The 22,688-nt window shown below is 38.3% G+C and overlaps 1 protein-coding gene across 1 annotated transcript; it reads right to left on the bottom strand.

The window, feature by feature from the left end:
* Positions 1-4,163: 4,163 nt before the first annotated feature.
* Positions 4,164-5,260, bottom strand: LOC115623586 (cyclin-dependent kinase 1-like). The gene has a single exon (XM_030517986.1). It carries the CDS (start codon positions 5,252-5,254, stop codon positions 4,358-4,360), a length of 897 nt encoding a protein of 298 aa, XP_030373846.1. The 5' UTR covers positions 5,255-5,260; the 3' UTR covers positions 4,164-4,357.
* Positions 5,261-22,688: the final 17,428 nt, after the last annotated feature.

Consider the following 22,688-nt stretch of genomic DNA (forward strand, 5'->3'; position numbering starts at 1 on the left):
GCTGCCCCCTCTACCCCCCACCCCAGCCCCCTCATGACCCCACAAACGACTGAAAGAACAAAAGCAGCAAAAACAAAACAAACGACAAAGTGACACCACTTGGTAACTTGGCCTAGCTCCTTGGTCTGTGTGTGCTTGTGTCTCTGTCTCTGTCTCCGTCTCCGTCTCCGTTTCTGTTTGTGTGTCTCCGTTGGGCGTTAAAGGCGAGTGTCTTTCCAAAAAATCACTTTCAAAATTTGTTCGCCGTCGTTGTTATATTAAAATGAATATTATAATGGCGCGTCCAATGTGCAAAGGACGTTGAAAAAGAAAGAAAAAAGGAACAGAGCGCCAAGGAAGCGGAAGCGGCCGTCGCATCGCCGTAAAAAGGGATTATTGTGTATCGTCTCAGCATTATATTTTCATGGCTGTTGCGGCTCCTTAGTTAGCAAAAAAGACACTTGGAAAATATTTTGGACTCGGATTATGCGATAAAGTGTCATTGAAGTGTGAATGTTTCTTCACGTGTTAAATCTTTCCTTTTTTTTCAAACGAAAAATGAGAAGAGAAGAGCAATTTAAGCGTTATGTGCATAATTTACATAATTTCAAAATAAATTTAAATTTGTGGCAAGTCTTATTAACAATTTGCATATGGAAGATAATATTTATTGTCATTATCCTCCCCATAAGCCAATAACTGAAATTAACATGTTCAGAAGATAACTTTTAAATATGAGCTGTGAATAGATCAAGTTTCCAAGCTGCTCGAAAACTTTTGCCATTACTCAACGAATAAATGTATTCATGCCGATTTGCATATGGAAATTGAAATTTATGTACGAACTTGCCTGAAATTGGCCTATTTGGCTTTCATTGGCTATGTATTTTTTAATGAAACACAAAACGGCATAAAATTGTTTACGTTTTTTGTGTACATCATTAGTTTTAGTTTTAAGCGTCTGTAGGAAAAGATTGGCAGTCACTTTGGAATATATTATCAAGTATATGGCGATCTTGATGTTGAGCTTAAGACCTTTCGATTATTATCGTGGAACAAAAAGCGTAGAGATTTATGTTTAACAAGTTATAGAAAGAAATTTTAATTGACGAAAAAAAAAAGAAATATAATTATTACGCTTGTGATTCCTTCACTTGATATATAATTTTGGAAAAAACTTCATCGCTCAGATCTATTACAGTAATATTCAGCCGCTTCAGTGCCGGTTCTAATAGAAACTTCTTTTTATATACATTAACTAAGCAAAGAAAGATAGCTTTAAAAATGAGTAAATATAGACCTTTCAAATATTTTCTCTAAATCAACCATATATTTACTTTACTTACTTGCAATTGCATTTGAAGTCATTCGTTTGTGCCCGTTCTTGTTTCATAAATAAAGTGCAAAGAAAGCCATTTAATATTGAAAACACGAAGCCATTTATATTTCAAAACGGGGCTAAGTTCCCCAGAAACTTTAGATCATGTTCCATTTAACAATTTGGCAGCCTGCCCAGGCCAATCAAATAAATTTCACTTGAAATCTGGCAATTCGGCTAACTAGAAGTAAAAACGCAGCAATAAATAAACAAACGATCACAAAGAATATTGTTTAAACTGTAGACGATGCCAACAAAGTGTGATACATTGAACAAGGACTAGCAAGGAAAGCGATGTGCAGTGATAAAATCAAAGGACAACTTAAGAAACTGCAAAGCATACAAAAGAAAGTTGTGATCTTGGGGAGGAGGAGCGGAACGGAAACCACACGGCGCGTCCCCCGTGTATTAATTCAATAAACCTATTTATCCGAAAGTTACTTGGGCGCGAATACGACTACAGACATTTCGCATAGAATGCGAAAAACTTTGCCAACTAAGGCGAAGCAGACGGAGAGGACGCCGCAGCGCAATCAGGAGCGGGCACAAGCACAGGCACAGGCACAAGCACTCGAAGGCGATGCCGATGCCACAAACGAGCCCCGAACGACGGCAGGCGGGCAGTAAGCGTAGAAAAGGCCCTAGAACTGTAAGTGTCATTGCTGCAAGGAACTGGGCCACTGGGATTGCCACAACGAGCCTGACGACGACGACGAGTTTGAGCCCGATGACGGCGATTGTGAAGACGAGTAGGACGACGATGCGGGCGATGGTGACAACTGCAAGGATGTCAGCAGAGCGAGGCCGGCGCCAATTTTTACGCACGAGCAGGACGTCTTGGAGTCGCATTTGGCTTGCACTACTCCTGGCAGCTGTCGGCTTTGGGACGCGTAAGTACAGCTCTGTGCTCGAAGGGTGGTGGGTGGTTGGGTGTGGATCGGTATTTGCTTTTCATACATTTTTGATTTAATTTAACGCGTTGGCACCATAAGCGACACGGCAGCTACTTCTATTGGCAGACGCGTGCTACCAAATTACTTTACTGGCTGGCTGGCTCATGAGCTGCCATTGTTGCTCCACCACTTAGTGCTGTTGTTGTTCTTGTCTCGCATGTCTAGGCTGTCGTGTTAATTTATGCAGGCAATGCGATTAGAATTTACAGGCTGGCAGTGCTTCGGCAAATCGAGAGTGCTACTTTCTCTTTCCTCCGAGCGCTAATTAAATTTCATTAAATAATTAACTCAACTTCACTTAATGGAATCTCGTCTCCAAATGTCTACGTTAAAGTGAATATACATGTGTGTTTGTGCCAACGTAAACAGCAACAGACATCAGCAGGCCCTAGTATTTATTACTAACTAACTAACTAACTAACCAAGTGACTGACTGACTGCCGCCCGTCCGTCCGGCTGTCCTTTAGCCATGAACTTTTCAGTCAGTGGCAGGCCTTGTCCAAAGGGGCAATCCAAAATTTATTAGCAACCATCTAATTAACTATGCGCGCCCCATGATTTTTTGGTTTTAGTTCGGTTGCCATGCCTTCGTCCTGTTTTTGTTTGTACGCCTGTTTTCCTTCTGGCTAATTATAACTTCCACTTCCACTAAATGAGCACTGGTTTGCTGTTTGTTTGTCTGTTTGTGCTGCTCGTCTGTTTGTTTGCTCCTCGTCGCACAATGGGCTTGCAAACGAAATATCGAACAATAAGTGCTATCACAAGCACTTCTGGGAAAGTTCTAGCAAAAAATGTAGTTTAGCACTTACGAGCAAATTATTTATTCAGTTATTTATTTATTTATTTTTGTTGGAACAATTACATGTAATCTTGATTATTCAATTCGAGTTAAGTATGTCCACCCACATAAATTTAAACTGTTATCAAAACAAGCAAGTTAGGTTCCACTTTTATAAAGAAATCAAAAAGGACGTTCTATTATTGAATGGTTGAAGAATAATTTTTAAGGATTGCTTTTTTCTCAACATTTGTATTTATTCATTTATTTATGTTTTGTGGGAACAATTACATGACATCTTGATTATTCAATTCGAGTTAAATAAGTCCACCCACATAAATTTAAAATGTTATCAAAACAAACCAGTTAGGTTCTACTTTTATAAACAAATCGCTTTCTAAATAAATTTTGCAACTGTTATTACAGAAAGGGACGAAAGGAAAATAATTTGGGAATTGATTGCACCAGCCCAGCATTATTTTGTTGAAAATAAAATTAAGAACTGTTGTCCGTATTGAGAGGTTGAAAATGATAAATAAAACGGTTTACCGCTCGGCCATTATATGTTAATCTATTTTTGCATTCTTTTTCTTTTAATAACAAAAAGTTTGAATGGAATATTGGTGCTCCAATTTATTGATATGAAAATTTGTTTTAAATATTATAAATACTACCTCTGAAGAAAAAATTATAAATCTACTATTGTGGGCTTTTTTTAAGTTTGAGTTGGACTTACAAGTATTTATAAAAAGACTTACAACAATTCAGGAGAATGAAAATAAATAAAAAAGATCAACAGCTTGGAAGAATAATATTCGTAGAAATTTCAATTTTTTTTTTGCCATTTCCTTGAATGTATATAATTATCTAGATATTTGAGGACCTCTGCCATCGTTCAGACACGGCAAGATCTGCAATATTTATAGCTTCAGGCGCACGATTTATGTAAATGTCTGCACGAATACTTTTGAAGAACGCCACGTTTGATTTGCTCGACCCGAACGAAGCGTGAAATCAATTTAATTACTTACGTGTATATTTGCGATGCACATTTAAGCCATTTAACACGTGCAAATACATTTGTGAGTGTTTTATTTTCTTGCAATGTGAGGGCCAAAGTCAATATTTGCATAGACATACATGTTTAATGAATGTTGTAATGGGGAAGTGTGCGTGAGAAGCCTACGTTATGCGCCCGCTCACCATAAAAGAGTCATTTAACTGTTCGACATTTGTAAATGTTGAGGTAACAAACATAAACTGAGGAGCTCATTCCGATAGGAAACCCTCAAAGTATTTGTGCTCCAACATTTCCTTCGCCGAAATGCGTTTCTCCGGCGCATAGTTCACCATTTTCTTCAACAAGTCGAGTCCAGATTCTTGGAAGCACGACGCTTCAACCTCCAAAATCAAACTGTCCAGCAGTCTGTGCGTCCAGTTGGGAAAGGTGTTCTTGAAATGTGGCAGCGTGCTCAGCCCCGGCCACGCATCCTCGGTGGGAGTGCCCAGTATTCGGAAGATGCAAAACAGTTGATCGATTTCAGAGTCGCCCGCAAACAGGGGCCTGCCAGTGGTCATCTCGAAATAGATGCAACCGATCGACCAGATATCCATGGCACATGCGTAGCGCGTGGAACCCAAAAGAATTTCGGGGGCCCGATACCACAGTGTGACGACCTCGTGCGTGAAAACCCGAATGGGCACGCAGAAGGCGCGTGCCAACCCGAAGTCTCCCACCTTGATGCGACCGTGTCGGTTGATGAGCAAGTTCTGCGGCTTCAAATCCCGGTGCAGTATGCGCCGGCGATGGCAGAACAGAATGGCACTTGTCACCTGACGCATATAGCTGCGCACCAGATTGCGTTCCAGACGCTTTCCCTTTGGCAGTGAGTCCAGATACTTGCGCAGATCCATGGAGAGATACTCGAACACCAAGTAGATGCTCTTCTCCTTGACGACCACTTCCTGCAGCTCCACAATGTTGGGATGTTTGAGTTCCTTGAGGAACGAGATCTCTCGGATGGCCGTTGACGGTACACCTTCGTCGTCAGAATTGATTCGAATCTTCTTCAGTGCCACATTGCATTGTTGCCGGCGATTGAGGCTTTTGAAGACCACGCCGTAGGTGCCCTCACCAATTTTTTCGATTAGCTCGTAGTTCTCCATTGCAGAAGCAATTATTGCAGCCCGTTCCTGGGATTATTAAATCACAATGACTTTAATAGGAGAACAAAAAGCAAAACCTCCTTTGATTAAAATTCACATACAGATAAAATATAAAGCTAAAAATCCCCCCGCAAAATGTGTTCAAGTCTTAACTAAATGAGGTCTAAAGATTCCGATTTTGTTCTTCAGCCATTTTTTCCAGACAGGCGTTGTAAAGTTTTTCTATGCACATTGACACTCATTGGTATTAGATTACCATTACACCAGCCATTGATATTACATCAGATTAATACCAAAGAGCGTTTTGTACGTATATCTTATTTGAGCCTCTTACTTGAGAAATTTTTTAATTGGGGAGTTTTTAAGACGAACGAAGCTATTTGTGTGTTTACAAAAGAATCTAACTATGACTGCGCCTAATCGGCTATGCGGCTATTCTTTTTTTAACATGCTTGTGATGTATTATTTACATTTTATATTTTGAGTTTTCAGCTAATTAACCTTTTAATTAGCCTTTGGTCATCAAACAAACATTGTATTTCCAGACATCAGGCGAATGTTTTCAAGGTGTGTATCCTTAGGCTTAAAGCTTCCAGAGCTCGAGTGTAACATGCTGAACGAATACTCTTCATAACGTATGCTTTCTTTACGAAGCCATAAAGTAACTTTGTGTCTGTTACGGCTGTTATTGTAAATTACCTCGCCGCTGCTTAATGGCGGAGTATGAAAACGCAATTAAAACTCGGTTGCCTACTTTTATGCGCAATCTCAAAGTTATTGCAATTCCCATAACTGTTTCCGAATTTACTTCTCCGAGCACTACTCTCTTACGTGTCTTACACATTTAAGTGCGCAATATTTTCATTATTTGCACGAGCCCTCCGTAACAACAATCGAGCTCGAGCCTAGTGTCGAGAGTCGAGAGTCAACGATGCCATTCAGAGGTCCTTAACCCCTCTGCCCTTTGTAGCATCGTTGAAATTACAAAAACACTTACAGCAAGTGCAGCTGCAACTGCTGCCCGATATTCATAACAAAAATAAAACAATAAATTCGCTTCCTCAGTTGCCTTGCCCTTTGCCCAGTGAGCCACGAACACGTCGTAGTTGGCACAAAGAGAAGCAGTCCCGTTTCAAAGGCGGAAAAAACATTAACCAAATTGAAAACTTGCCAAAATGTTTAATAAACATGGGCAATGTTTTGTAGTTGAGTCAGCGAGGGTCAGTGGCCATTTGCAGGACACCAAGAGTTTGCAACTGTGGCTAGGTGGGGCGCTAAGCCATCCCACCTCTCACCTCCCACCACCCACCTTATGCTTTCAAAAGTTTCAAGGCAGCTCGTTATGCGAGAGAAAAAAAAAACAAACTAGAGCTTGTCTTGTTGCTGCAGCTTTTCATAAAAATGTTGTATTGTTTGTTGTAGTTCACGTGAAGTGCTCTGTGCACATTCTACTAATTTCCAAAATGTGCCAAAGTTTAAATAAAAGTGCCCCTCTGCCCACCCCCGCTGAGCTGCGGCTTCCAAAGCAATTTCGAAGTGTTTAACAATGCCAGTCACAAAACGGCAAATCCTTTAATGCCCCAAATGATAGGGCTCCAGACTGCAGCCAAACGGAGGCACTCACACACACACACACACACACCCACACACCCACACATACACACATGTTGTGGGGTCGTGCAAAAAGCCAAGAGTGTTTGTTTACCTTCATAAATTATAAATGCCTCGTGGACAAACATCACCGAAGCTCCGGCAAGAGCAGCAGAAACACATACACTGACCTCTCGGGCTGCTGTCGCCTGCTGTTGACGTTGACGCTAGGCTACCAAAAAAAAAAAAAAAAAAAAAAAAAAAACTGTAACGCAACACTAAGACAACATTGAACCATAACGGCAGCACACACAGCCAAGGGGCGTGACCCCTATAACAAATTAGTACAGTGGAGAGAATGTTTTTATGTTCCGCAAAATGCAAGTGAGAGAAATAAACATTTTTAATGATACAGATACACGAAATTAAATTTTTATTTCTGCAATCAAAGCCATCAGTAAATGTCTATTCAGCCCTGTTTAATTAACATTTCAACAAAGAAACCCGTTACAAAAATGATTTATATTATTATGAAGAACAGGCTTGGCAGTGATTCTGAAATCTGTATAATTAGTTTTTCAACAAAAAGAAACTGGTAATTAAAAATAGAGCTTTCAGATGTTTATCAAGAACAATTTGAGCGATGCTTTTGAAATGTTAATGCAATGCAAGCTACTGTCAAGGCCACACATTTTCTTGAACTTAAATAAGCGAATTGTATTGCTTTTGGCATTGCTTTGTTTGAATTTTGTTTTTACCTTGAAAAGATATTCAGATTTACTTTGAACTCCACTCATACGAGTGCACTAAATATTTATTGATTATGAGACACTAACAAAAAAAAATAACAATCGTATTTCATTTATTTTGTTATCCCAAGAGGACAACCAAAAACTTCGCTATCTCTGAGATTGTCGTGAGAAAACATTGTACGTGATTAGTAAAGAAATTAAAAAACATTAAAATTTGCAAGAATATTTATTTTAGTTTGTAAAATATTCCATAATTTTATGACACATTTAAAATACCTCTGAAATAAAAATTCTGATTTTTCACAAATTGTTGAGCTATCTTAAAAAATACAAATATATAAATACATATATGTATATTGCAGGTTTCCAGCTCAGTCTGCTCTTGTCTCTATCCCGTCTATGTGTACTCTTTTAAAATGATTAAATTTTGAAATTAGTAGAATTAAAAAGCATTTAGCTATATTTTAAAGAATTAATTATTGCTTGCATGCAATGGCGGCGTACTGGAAAGGGACATTTTTCAATTGATTATTTTTTGCAACAAGTCAATGCCAGAAACAGTCCCTTTTCTTAAATGCAATAAAAAAGTATTTGCAATAAATATAAAGTAATTAGTGAAGAGTTTTCTATACAATTTGCGTCAAAAGAAAGGTTTTTTATTTGCGTAAGAAGCTTTTCCTTAGCCTTTAAATGCGACTTAAAGTAAATGGTGAACTGAAAATTGAAGACTTACGTATAATTGGGTGATTAGAAATCCGTAGATTCAATGTGTGGTGTGCGGTGTGTGGGGGATTGATTTTGATTGGGCAGCCAGAAATATTTTGATTCAGAAATACCTTCAAAATTATAAATACATTCCAGTATGGGGATCAATAGGTCCTTTGTTTGGCGTTATGCAATCGCCAAATCGTTTGTCATTGAAAAATGTGCTGCGGAGCTATTCGTGACTGTGGTATGTGAAATGTCCCGCTCTATCGGTTCTGTGCCATTGTAGCGCCCAGTGTGTAAAATGTGTGGACTCCCACACCCCTACCCCCACTCCCACTCCCACTCCCAAACCACAAATTCGCTGTTTGACTTGAGCGTCGCATTCCATGCCTCGATGCTCTTTTGGCTGGAAAAATGTGAGCTTAAATTATTCAGAGATCAGCAGGACAGCTGATGGTGGGGTGCCAGTGTGGCGGCCGATTGCTGCGAGCAATCAAAGACGGGGACAAACAAACACAGCACTACATCAACAACATAAACAATAAAATGGCGGTAAAGGAAGGCTGGTGGGGGGCTTCTAAAAAAAATAACTGTAAGCTTAGTGAGGCAGGCGTGTAATTGTTGAAAAATAAAAGTAGCGCCCTAATGATAAAGTGCAGCAAACAGGAGTCAACGAGTCTTATGTGGTCGTCCTCGTGCTCAAGTTGGTGTTACTGTTGTGCTGACCGTGTCGCCGAAGTGTGAACAACCTGCAGAAAACAAAGGGCAACAGGACCCTTAAAATAACTAACCGAATGCCTGACTGGCGGCTCTTGTCTGTTGGCAGTTGCCTGCATTCCAAGTACTGGCCTAGGCCTGCCACAGGTTCCACTTGGCCAACGTTCAAATTTATGAAATATTTTGTAAGCACTCGACCGGCGTTAGATGCTGGGCTTGGGCTTGGGCTTGGGCCTGGTCCTGGGCCCGAGCGAAAGGTCGGATGAAAAATGTTTTGTTTTGGCATCGTTGGTATTTATGAGAACTGCCGTCGGCAGTGCCCAAGAGGTGGTGGAGAGGGCGGTCCCTTGCCTTCCCAGTGGCAGACGACAAGGACCCGCAACGTTGACCATGTTGAACGTGTGTTGGGTGTGTGTTTGTGAGTGCTTATGTTGAATGGGGATGGGTCAATGTTTGGTTGCAAGCAATAAAAGCGGCGAGATAAAAAGCGTTGCCGAAAAGGCAAAACAGATATTGTAATGTCCCCCAGATTCGTAATTATTTTGCTTGATTTATACTCGACCAGCTCGGGTCACTCGGGAGTCTCGTTCCAATGCTTATTCACTTGCTGAAATGAGCAGCCGCAGTCTTTAATGAAGACATAAAGCCCAACTGAGCTTAAATATTCAGAAATGCTGCTGTTCTCCGCCTGACTGGCTCTTTTAATATAAATGGCCTGAGACTGCACGACACATTCGTATGATTTTAAGAAGCAGCTTGTGCAAATAATTTCCGAGGCAATAAATATCTGAAATTTTTCTGCAACCTGTGCTACGAAGATGTGACATTTAAAAAAATTTAAAAATATATATACACGTGTGTACCTTTAAATGCCCTTAATAAATTGCTAAAGAAAATGTCTTACTAAATAAGTTTGTTGCAGGCCAGTATTATGCTTCAATAAATTTAGATATAATTGAAGAGCAATAATTTGTAGGGAGCTAAGAGTCGTATACAAATATTATTCATCTGTAAGAGAAGGCTTCTTCCAAGGACTCGTCAATAAATCAACGAACTTATTAAAGCAACAAAACCCCTTAATTAAAGATCGTGACTCAAGTAATTCAGGCAATGAAATTTAATTAACAAATCCAAGTCTGTGTTGTCAATGGCAAATAAGTTCTAGTGCGATGGCAAAATTAAATGCCATTAAATCCGACTTTCCTTGCTTCACATTTTTCATGTTTGATATCGTAATATAATCAGTTGTATTCGATTTCCATTTTTCACATTTTATTTACAATTCTCAGTAAGAGTACGTATTATTAAATGCAAATCAACATATGCAACTTCTCAGAATCGCTCAGAATATTAAATCAAATTTGTAACCATTTCTTATTAAATTTGCACAAGTATTGTACTCGTAACATTTTCAATCCTCTGTTTAACCCCAAGCCAGACAATTCATGGTGAATTACTTCTTGTCAGTGTTTATGTGACATTTGTCAACTCATCGTTTCACTCTGTCTATGAATACAGCAAACAGCCACGCCTGACCTATACAATCTCATAATAGGAAGGACCCACACCAAAAGCCCCTTTCCACACAAACACACTCACACAGACCTGTGTGTGTGTGTGTGTGTGTGTGTGTGTGTGTGTGTGTGTGTGTGTGTGTGTCACCTTTGCCAGCGATTTCATAATATTTCACGCACCAACTTCAAATAGATTACACGCAGTCTGCTATTATAAGCACATCAGCATCGGTACACACAGGCATATGCGCACAGTGCTTCAAAATTGCTTTTCATGGTCCAAAAAATGTTAAAATGTATATAACGAACATTTCTGTTCATTCCCCTATAAGATGTTGTCCATAAGTTCCTTTTAATATTTGAAACAGCCACACTATTCGATTATAGATGAACTATAATTATTTCAATTAAATCAATTAGGTGTAAATCAAATTTTTCAGAAGAGATGTGAAATTTATGTTCATACATGCTGTGAGGGAAAACAAAAATGAAGGAAAATCATGTACAGTGGTGACATTTGAAGTAGGATGGGGTAGAAGTAATAAATAATTCGAAGATTATATTTAAAGCAATTCTTACTGGAGACTAATGTCTGCATCAAAATCTTAACCTTAAACGCATCCGTCCTCCTAAACCCTTTTTCTTGAATTCTTCTGGCTTGGAAATACAAGTAGGGATATGTTGTTTTTAACACTAAACAAACTATATCTTCATACATGGTATATCCTTCAAAGCGTTATGTAAATAAAACTTCCCTTGATTTGTGCTTCGTTCTTATCCGACTGCAGATTTTCTTTACTCCCGACTACTTTATGTTTTTTGATATTTAGTAAGATATGATATGGTACTTACGTCTGCATCTAAGTAATATTTTCTAGCATAGCTCTTTTTTTTTCTTAAATCTTTCTTACTATTTATCTTTAATCTTTATCCCGTTTTTCTTAGAACTTGTTTTTTACGCTTATTCGAAAACAATTATTCAGAGTAAGGGTTATTCAATGAAATACAATTTTGTGAGTTGTGAAGGGCATTACTCTGCAAAGACAAAGAGTATTTATGGCTTTTGGTTTTTGTGAGCTTAATGCGTCCAAGACTCTAATGTTATTTGTTAAAAATTTTATGGTTTCCGATTGGTCTTGAACTGTCTCAAATATCAAATATGATTGGAAAGTGGTGGTGGTGGTGAACATTAGACAAACTAGCTTATGAAAAATCAGTTGAGATTATAGATATTTCGTTTTGTTAATTTCTAACCTAAAATTCGAAATATTAGTGCGCTCACTAACTCGATCAATCCCATTAGGGGGGGCCCAAATTTCATTTATTAAGAAGAAGAAGAAGTTCGAATGTCGAAAAAAAAGCACTGTGCCGGGGTTATGTTCGGAGTGCGTTGCGAAACTGGATGCCACGGTTTCAATTTGCGTCACGACGTAAAATACAGAAACTGAAGCTGAAAGAGAAAACTTCTTTGGTACACGTACCAAACACGATGCCATAAAAATAAATTGAGGCAACGAAAACATGTGTGTGGCGTGTGTTTGTAGACAAAGGGCTAAATGGGCGTGACAGAGACCCGGGGTGTTGGGCATCGTTCTCGAGTGTTTTCGCTATTGAATATCAGCGAAATATACAGAGAGACAAACGACCATCATCCAAGAAAGGAGCCAACAGCTAGCAGTCGCAAAGAACCACCAAATACCACCTACAGCCCACAGCCCACAACCACTTGAACCACCCATCCAGTCGTGCTTATCGCGCCGCTTGTTTGTACGAGTGTGTGAGTGTATGAGTGTACTTGTGTTGTGTTTCTCTGTTTGGCAGCGTGTCTTTATGTTGTTGCTTTTCGTGTATGGCGTCTATGGTTCGCATATATTTTAACTGTGACACCCAACATATGTTTCACTTTGAATGACTGCAGGAAAATTTGCGAAGCAATTTTCACTAAACACATTCCACACACACACACACACACACACACAAACACACGAGCATTTGCGTATGCGTTTGTATTAGCAGCCTGCAGGCCACCCACTCGCAGTCAAGAGTCCATACAGCATGCCAGGCCACTCATATAACAAACAGCTCCACCCACAACCCACTCGCCCACTCACCCACTCACCCATTCATATCCATATCCACATCCACATCCAGTCATGCAAATGTGCCTTTAATGCGACGCAGCAACATTTTCCTTTCGAGCGTTGTATTTTCTACGTACGAGCAGAATAGGTGTGTATTTTTGCATAGTAGATACAATTTCTATAAGATTTGATGGCCGATTGTGAATGCGAACGTGTTTATTTATTTATATGGTGTCAAAAAGAGCACAGAACTCGGTAATTGTTTATTGATCGATCGAGTAAATGCTCTTTAAATACATTCTCAAATATTTATGCGAAAACTCGCACACTTTGATCAAGTGCCTGTGACAACATGCCAGAGTATCGCAATTGATGGCGAAATGCATAAATAATTAGGCACTGAATATTTTATGTACACTCGTACATATCCTTTCTATTCATATTTTTCATGTTTTCAAGAACAGCCAAGGGAGGAAGTCTGAATGGTAAATGCTGGCAAGGAGTTTTTGTTTGTAGAGCTCCATTTTGATGACTTCTGCGCTACTTACTTGTATTTACAAGCACATTTACAAAATATTACTTTGTATTATTATTTCTCAACTTGACTTTTACGACACGTGTGCTGTGACTTTCTCAAATGTTTGTAAATAAATTGAATGCAGAGTTCCTTCAGGTATATGCGAGTGTGTTAGCTGAAATGCTTGAACGCTGCTCGTGAGGTCTAATAGCAATTACTCAATTCAAACCTACTTATGTCAACATTTTGCAATTGTTGCGTAGCTAGAGTGGAATTAATTAAACAGAATTGAATCCAAATAACGGCAATTGCATGTCAAGTGCTGCTAAGTGAAATATTAATTACTTTTCCACGCAAATACCAGTAAAGCTGTTTAAGTTTCTGAAGACCTTACAGATAATAGCTTCATTTAAAATGTCATCAGATTAACGTTTAATAAACGATTTGCATTTGAAAGCTTCGTTTTCAATAATAATTGTTTTATTTAATTTAAATACGCATTCTTGTGAACTCATTATAAATATGCAATCAACAAAATGTCTCATACCATGAGGCGACACTTTATGAAGACATTTTGTAAGTTTAGATTTTCCAAAAAGCCTAACACAGTTTGGGGGACAAGCAGAGAAAGTTGGCAACAACTCGATAATTCGTATAAATTATTATAATGTTGATTTATTTTCGTTTAGAATATTGTTTCTATTAAAAACTGAGAGATAACATAAGACAATAGGGGAGGGTTCAAGAATTTCTTTATATATTAAAGCTTATAAAGCTTATTTCAATCATTTAGTAGATACTGGGCAAGAGAAAAATGACTTGTAAATTTTAATAGATTTAAATAGATGCTGTCAAACATTTTGCGGTTTTAAAAAAATGTATATTGGCTTCAATAATTTTTATGAATAGTCTACCTCGACTGTCTTTTTTCTTACATTGTTTACATCGATCTTATATATTTAGTTTAAAAGTGTTGGACAGGGAGACCTTTTTAGAATAAATAGCAAATAAATTAGTAAATAATTAATAGATATGCAAATGCAAAAGTTTTCAAATAAAATAAAACTATTTTCTTTTGAAGTACATTTGAAATAGCTTGTGTAATTTACTTTGTCTTCTTCAGATATATATACACGACTCCTCTCGTCCGCCGATTCTGCTCTTCTTTAGGCGGGCTGGTTGTACATCGTTGCCAAACCATGCCCACAATTATGAATGATCATTGAAAAGAATGTAGTTCGTAACTAAAGCCAAGGATTGATTAGCAAACGTGTTGTATATCATTGTTTTATTTAACTAATATTATTATTTTTTCTATTGTAGTTCGAATAGCATTTATGAACTTTTGGGAACTTTCAACACCTTTTTTAATAACATTTTCCTGCAGTAGCTACAAAGAGTATCTGCATGTAATTTCTCATTTTTATGCGTTGTCAGCTGCACTCGATCTGCAACTATCATGTCGCAGTTAGTGGCCCGAAAGTCATTTTCTCAAGTTTAATTTTAATTGCGTTGCCCACGCAGCTGACAAGCCGACCAAATTTGGAATCAGGACTCTTGTCAGCCAACAACAGCTAAAATCGCTTATTAACTGCGCCCAAAGGAGCCTCATTAAGATGGTCGCAACAACTTCAGCCACACACACACACACACACACACAGACACACACACATTGGACGACTCGCTGGCAGAGTGGCGGGGCTTCAGCTAATGGGGGCCAAAACCACAAGCAACTATCTCAAGCTGGGCGACGGAGGAGGTGGAATCCGATGCCTTGAGCAATCAGCGAGCGCGTGTTTTATGCGCACTCGAGGCGCACATAACCTAAAGTAGTCCCCAATGAAAAGTTTCGCTTTTATGTGTGTTGTTTTTGTACATTAGTCTTGGCTGAGAGTGTTGGCGTTGGTGTTGGCGTCGGTTTTAGCTTTGCATGCCCGCACATAAACATCTGATTGCGGCGACCACCAACAGTCGAGAGTCTAGGTAGAGGGCAGGTCTTACGACGCCTTGCCAACTAAGCCCATTGCCCGGGGGGTGGCCATTTGGCGTATGTTTGTGGTTTTTAATTATGGCCAGGACAGCGCTCTAACAGGCTGGCTCATCCGTGTGCCTTTTTGTCCTTCCAACTACCATGAATTTTTATTTGATATGTAATTACTTTCTGCCCCGGGCCGTACAAAATTACAGACGCATATTTTTTATAATTACATATGCCGCCGCCACACACACACAACCACACAACCAAACAACCACACCGTACTATACAAGTACGGTATAAGTTTTTCTACGTTTTTGCCAAAGTTGCTGCGACTTTTAATCGCAATACTTCGCTAATGATACACGCAAGTGCAGACGCGCATAAAATGGCCGACAACAAACTAAATAGGATGTGAGAATCCTACCATTGACCTTTTCCGGGTCAGGCACGCTCTCTCTCTCTCTCTCTCTCTCTCTCTCTCTCTCTCCTCTCTCTCTCTCTCTCTCTCTCTCTCTGGGCTGTCTTTGATATTATGCCGCTGATGATGATGCAGCGCGAAACTTTCAGTTATGGATGGCCACGACTGTGTGTTAGCTGAAAACTTTTCCACTGCAGGCATCCAAAAATACACTCAAGTACGAGTGTGTGTGTGTGTGTGTGTGTGGCAAGTGCACGCACATATTAGCGCACAAGATAAGTTACACGTGGCCGTGAGTCATAAGATGTTGTTGTCAAAAAGCGAGAAGAGGCTGGAGGGAAGGCAGGATACTTGTGAAAGAAACACAAATTAGTTTTCCATTTAGTCATAGTTGAGTTTAGTTTTAATTGGCATCAAGGCCCACACTTTCAACTATTTGTTGTCCACAAGCTGCTGCCCTAATTAATTAATTTCTGAATTTCTCAATCGATATTATACAAATGAAAAAGTAGACACTAAGCCATTATTTATATTAAATTTGATCACAACTTTTACAAAATACTCGCATAAATCAATCATAAGTTCTAAACTTTGTCTCTCATAATATAAAGTGTGAAGTGCAATCACGGGTGATAGAGATTATTCGATTACGTAATGCAATTTATTTTAAAATATACTCAGCTCGTAGTATACTGCACTTTATTTTAATTCATTGCCATACATTTTTGATATCCTTTTGCCCAGCTGCAGGCATTTACAATATTTACAGACTCTCAAAGAGCTTCTCAATGTATTGCCTATCTTTATATTTATGAATGCCATCAAGCGCAATGGCAGCCATGTTGCCTATCTAATCGTATCCCAGACACATTCCTTCCATATTCACCTTCTGGTCTGACTCGTTCTTACTGGGCGTCCATACTCATTAAATATTAAATAAGAAAGGTCAGGCCGTCCAAAGCAATGCGCCATATGGTTATGGTTATGGCGCTGTTTGTGGAGACTTTTAATAAGTGCCCTAATACCTGAGCATACAACCTAAATATAGAGTTCGTACAATGGGCGCTCGAAAAAAATAGCTTGGCATTATATAGTACTGGGATTCCTGTCAAGTTAGTCTAGGATTAGCTTCAAAGTACTTGTAGCAGTTAACTAATAGAGATATAAAGATGGTGGAATTGAGTGGCAGCTTCATGTGCTTGCAAAGCAGTGAGCCGGCAAAGCAATTAAAACAATTACTATCCGATTAAGGAGAAAAATAATAATAAATAAGACTGCTCTTGATTGTTGGGTTTTATATTTCTATTTCCTAACTCTTTTCTCTCGCTTGCACGCCAACTTCTGTTTTGCAAAAGCAAGCAACTAATCTACCAAAATTCTGTAAATTTTAAATATTTTTTAATAATTTGAAGAAGCACACAGATGTTAATAGGAATGTAACAAATATATGCTGCTTAAAAATTGGAGGCGAAAATAAATAACTTTCGAAGAGAATTGTGAACATGCAGAATTGCTTTCTAGCTTTCTTTATCCTTTTAAATCGTTTTTTCCCCCTTTTATAATACTAATGAAACAGCTTTGATTTTTCCTATTTGATGACTGCAATTGAAAGACCTCCAATTTTTTGTACACCTCTATTTCCCTGCCATATCCATTGTCTCTACTTATTATGCCGGTTGTGCTGATGACGTTGATGCTGCTGATGGGCCGCACATTTGTAGTTGTCTGAACAAACTCAAAAAATTTACATACGTACCTATTTGCACACCCAAACACACACACACATACTTGTTGTCTATTTTTTTGTGGTTTTCAGTGCCGTGTGAGGCAAAACTTAAGTAAGTTTACACCAGCAGATGCCTAATTTTGGAGCATTACTATTCAGTTTGCGTGCAACTTTCGACAGCCGACAGCTGGGCCGTTGGCGCAGTTCATCTTTAGCAGCGGCTAAAAAATATGAACCCCAAAGTTTCCGCAACAGCATCCTTGCCATGTATGGCTGCTGTATATGTGTGTTTTACAAAACATTTTCGGGTCAAAGTTGAAGTGGCCGCCGTCCCCATCGCCAGCACAGACCATAAAGTAGGGCCACTCTCCATGCCAACGGCCAATATGGCTGCTGCTGAGGGCAACAAAAAAAAAGCATCAGAGCTTAAGTGTTATGGAACGTTTCGGTGGCTTGTCCTGTCTGCTACGGATGTGTGGGGATAGGTGTGGAGGGCAGACACGGAGAGGAAGAAGTAGAGGAAGCAGCCTGCTTTGCGCCTTTTTGTCGTAAAGTGTAATAAATGGTGAGATCACACTTCATGTGCGGCGACTATCAACGTGATTGTGGTTACCTGGCACAAAGGAATATAACACAGCATTTCGGGGTGGCACCCATTAATCGGCTTAGGAAGCCAGCCAGTGCTGGTTGCTGGCTGCAAATAAACAAGCATACTTTTCAGCGCAAGCAGGCTGTCAGCTCCTTCGATTGCCATCCCATGATGCTGCTGGCCAGTGGCCACACAAAATTAGAAATGCTCAATGAAGCAAAAAACAAGCAGTCTTTGAGTAGAGTAGTAGATGGGAATGTTTTTTGCAGATTTCTGTTTGTATTTCAAGTCGGGCGTAAAAACTCTTTTGAGTGCTGCAATCCGATTCGCATTCGATTGCAGGGAACTGCATGCAAATACAAAGGAGAGGCCTATGATTCTCTTACCTCCTTGTGTGCTGTGTAGGGGTAAATAATCTATTTTAATTGAAAACACAAGCAAGCCACACAGTTACTACCTTGAGCCACTTTTTTCGATATGTCTATAGATCTCTATCTCAACCACTAAGAAAAAAGGCAAAAGGAGAAAAGGCAAGTTAAGCAAAACGTCGCATTGCCTCTGACATAGGAAAACAAAAATAAAACGGAAGGGATTTTAAATTTACTATTTCGGCCGCTTTCAATTTGCATTTTTACCGCATTTGGAATTCACATTTTGCGGCCCTTGGCATGCCACCTTTGGACCATGGCCACAAACCATCAGCATCGCCCATCAGCATCGCCCGCTAAGCGAAAACTCTTATCAACACGGCCAAATCACACGCATTCGTCGAAAATCATTTTGTACGAAAATTTATGCGGTCTGTGCGCTATTTCTTGTTTTTTTTTTTTTGCATTTATTTTTTGTTAGGCATTGGCGTGTGGCCCAAAACACGTACAGTTGTCAAGGCAAACAGAGAGAGCGGGGGCGAAGTGGGTGAGTGAGTGAGTGAGATCTGAACAAAATGCCACGCCATGAAAGGTAGATGTACCTAAATCATGTCCTGACAAGGACGTGAAATGAAATAATTTAAAAAATGCAAATTATTGCTATCAGCCCGTTGAAATCTTGCTGAAATAATCAGCTTAAAGTACGGGGGCGAACAGTTTGCGGCTTTTCCTCCAAATTCCGCTTAACACGAATGACATCTAAGTATTGTTTTGCGAAAAATTCATTAAAATTACAATGCAATGTGCTTCCCATTTGTTTTAAATGCGGACTGAAAGCTTCTTGTGTACAATTTCCTTCATTGTACAAGTTGTGACCAACAAAATAGCAGTTATTTTCCCAAAAAAAAAAAAAAAAAAAAAAAATTGATGGAACACTTTGGAATCAATGGTGCTTAAGGAACTAATATTTCTAAATAATTAAATTTTAGAACTACAAATAAGTCTATTCATCAATGGGTGCCTAAAGAACTAACATTTCTTATTTGAAGATTAGAACTACAAAAAGGTGTATTAAGTAAAAGGTCTCTAGTTGTTGTTGTTTTGAAAAATGTTTGCCATTCATGTTGTGAAACTTTATTTAACAATAATTGTGAGTAATCTTTTTCTTCTTTTAAATAAAAGTAAAGTAAATAAAATAATCTACCTAATATGTGTATAAAAGATTCTATAAAGACTTATCAATATGATTGAAAAATATTTATTTTATTTAACAATTAATATAAACAAGCATTTCTTAAATGCATTGATGGGCTTGTGTTTCCAAATACTTATGAGTTCCATATTCAAATTTAATTTCCAACAAGTTATTCTAGTTAAACAAAAACTAAAAATCAAAAGAATTTGTTGGCCTGAAAACCAAAATATTCATATCTACATGAACACAAGTGCAAATAGTTAAATAGACTGAGTTATTCATTATTCATTATAATTATTATATGTAGCTGGAACCTATTAAGCTATAAATTAGTCAGAAATTAAAGTTTAGCTATATAGTATTATTATTTAATTCAAGATCAGTATAATCAGTGTAAAGCAGAATGAATAATTATTTTACATGTTATTCCTATCACCGTTCATTTGTAGGATTCCCAATTAAGTTCCAACTCACAGATCGTGTAAGTTCGACTCTCCGATAAGTTTAAGTTTGAAGCACTTCTCTGCGTATTGAAGCATAATGTTTGACTGTTAATAGAAATGGTATATCCCTAAATTGATTCATTTAAGAAGTGCAAGAGTTATTCGTTTGAAACATATTTAACTTTATATTTGTTGAGTGTGCTTAAGCAACGAAAATATGAACTTGAGGAGCGATATTTGTAGCCAGACTGATTTGAAAAAAGCGCACAGATTTGCTTGGCCAACATCAACTTCAACAATAAGTATAAGTATATAGTATATGGCAACAACACACGCGTGCTCGTAAGTATAATCCACATTTGTCACACGTCTTGGATTACAGCTGCAACTTGGTCCTTGTTATAAACACATTTGTGTGCCACCATCAGCGTCCAAATCCGGCGAGAACAAGTCTCATAAAAAGGTTCATGGAACTTGCTCCGCATTTTTGACATTGGCGCCAGCCTCAATTTGTTGAGCGCTGACGAAACTTTTCACTTGAATGACTTCGACGTCTGAGTTCACGCCTTCATCATTTTTTGCGCCTCCTGTCTGCTAATGCAGCCTGACCCCAAATATCCTTTCGATGCTATATGGCGGCGGAAACTTTGTCGAGCAAAATTGAAATGTGTGGGAAGCTAATCACTAGGAAAACTGTTGCTAGAGAGTGTATTTTTTTTTTTTCGTTCGCCCTTTTCCTTTCACTCCTTCTGGCCGTTGGCGAGCCATAAAGTTGAGTTGAAAAGAAATCGTTTTTAAATCTTTTGCTCGAAGTGATTAGTCTGTAATCTTTTTATATACTTTGCCGAATGCTTATGGCCATAGAAATTGTATTCTGGCAGTTATTTGCTTGGTTGTCCATTAATTGCAGCTCGCATGACCATTTCTTTGGCCCGATAATACGCACAAATGGAAATTTTTGAATTTTAATTATTTAAATTCAGCGCATTAGTGAAATGCAAACGAAATCCAATTTCGCTGTGTGCTGGCAATGCATTTAATGAAAATAAATATTTATATTGCTCTATTATTTATTTGCAAAATGCGAATTGATGCGCTCTAAAGAGCCAAAAGCCAGAGTGCCAGCATTTAAGATGCATAAAACTAATTGGGATTATGCTTTGGCACTTTCATTTGTCAATTACTGCCGGAGAAAATAAAAATAAACAAACAAACTTTAAGCGAATTTAAGCCTTTATGCAAATTCTTGTCGTAAAGGCTTCCCATTTGTAAATAAATGTGCGCTTAAAGATTATGAAGTCAAAACACCATTTCGCTGAAGGTACACCGAAACAGAAAAGGAAAACCAAAAATTCGTGTTAAAAATTCTGAATTTCATGCGGCGCCCCAAACCGAAAGTCCTGGGAAGCCACACTGACATTAAACGGCAAATTTTTTTATTCGTTTAATTAGCATAAAAGCGTAATTGAAAATTAACTGAAACAAAATGTTTGAATGACAGGGAAAGCAGACGTGAGATTCCAAACTGGGAGCCCCACAGCGGATGCGAGTGCCAACTCACAGAGTCCTTGGCGTGTGTGTGTGTGTGTGTGTGTGTGTGAGTGTTTGAGTGTGTGTGTGTACTCAGACATACACACATTCGCACAAACAAACACTCATTTATTCGCATAACGAAATTAATTAGTGAGCCTTGTGTAAGAGGATAAAACAATTTTGGCGCTTCTTTGCAGACGGATCTCGTTACTTCATGGCATTCGTTGTGGGCTTAAAAACTGTGAGCCAGCTTCAACTGCCAAAATTTAATAAAGTTCGATTTTTATTTGCTTAGGATGCCAAATAAATTGATCTGATTTTTCTTTTAACCCTAATTGCTAGTCCTTAATATTGAATGCTTGATTTCTTGATTTGTTTCGTTTGCGATTCATTTTCTGACCAAAAAGAAATTGTGCAACAAATTGTAAATCAAAATAATTCATTTTGTATGTAATATTGATTAGCTTAATAAACTTTTTGAGAGCCAGTTTTATATCTTCCAAAGCATTGCTTTGGAAAAAAACAACTTTTTAAAACTGTTGTCTTCATTTATGTTGATAAATGAGCCAATGCTGGGCTTGAAAAGTGGTTATTAACTTTATTTTTTGTTACAACAGAAACGTTCTGTAATTAATAAAATATATAAAATATATGTATATGTAAGTAGTAAATACTCGCATATTGTCAACCAGGCTTCTATAGCAACGAGGTAGTATCCCTAGACAGGCAGCAGGGAGAATAGTGAGACGATAGTCATCCAGTACCAGCAGAAATTAGGTCAATCGTTTAAACGCCATCTAACCCAAATACCTTTTATTAATTTATGCAATTGTGTTGGAAGCGTTAAAACCTAAACTTTGCTATTCATAAGCATTTTTTATAGTATACTTGTACTTGTATGTTCATTTGCTAATGCTTACCAAGAACTCTTGGCGCCAAAACATATCCCGCCCTCATTTCGCTAACAACGATTTTTCTGGGTTATACTTTAATGTTAAGAAAAATCATTAAAATGCTGATGAAGTGCAAACATCCAAGTGCATTTTATTTTTTACCCGTATTTGCTAAAATGTTATGTAATTTGTACTTTGTCTTTGTGTTTTGTTTTTCCCATTTATAATTAATAGAATGTTCATGGAACATGACAAAAATAAAAATAAAGCCAAATAGCGGTGGCTTAAAGTTTCTGTAAATGGCTGCCCTGCTCAGCAACTTGCTGCGATGTAATCGGCTTTTTAATAATGTCTCCTCTTTCGGTATTTTGTTTGCCCACAGACCTTGTCACCTGCAGCGCGGATCCGGCCG

This window comes from Scaptodrosophila lebanonensis, unplaced genomic scaffold, assembly GCF_003285725.1.
Source record: "Scaptodrosophila lebanonensis strain 11010-0011.00,11010-0021.00 unplaced genomic scaffold, SlebRS2 tig00000053-arrow-pilon, whole genome shotgun sequence".
In the NCBI taxonomy this organism is placed as follows: domain Eukaryota; kingdom Metazoa; phylum Arthropoda; class Insecta; order Diptera; family Drosophilidae; genus Scaptodrosophila; species Scaptodrosophila lebanonensis.

Coding starts and splice junctions, on each gene's coding strand:
- LOC115623586 (XM_030517986.1), bottom strand. CDS start 5,254: ATGGAGAACTACGAGCTAATCGAAAAAATTGGTGAGGGCACCTACGGC.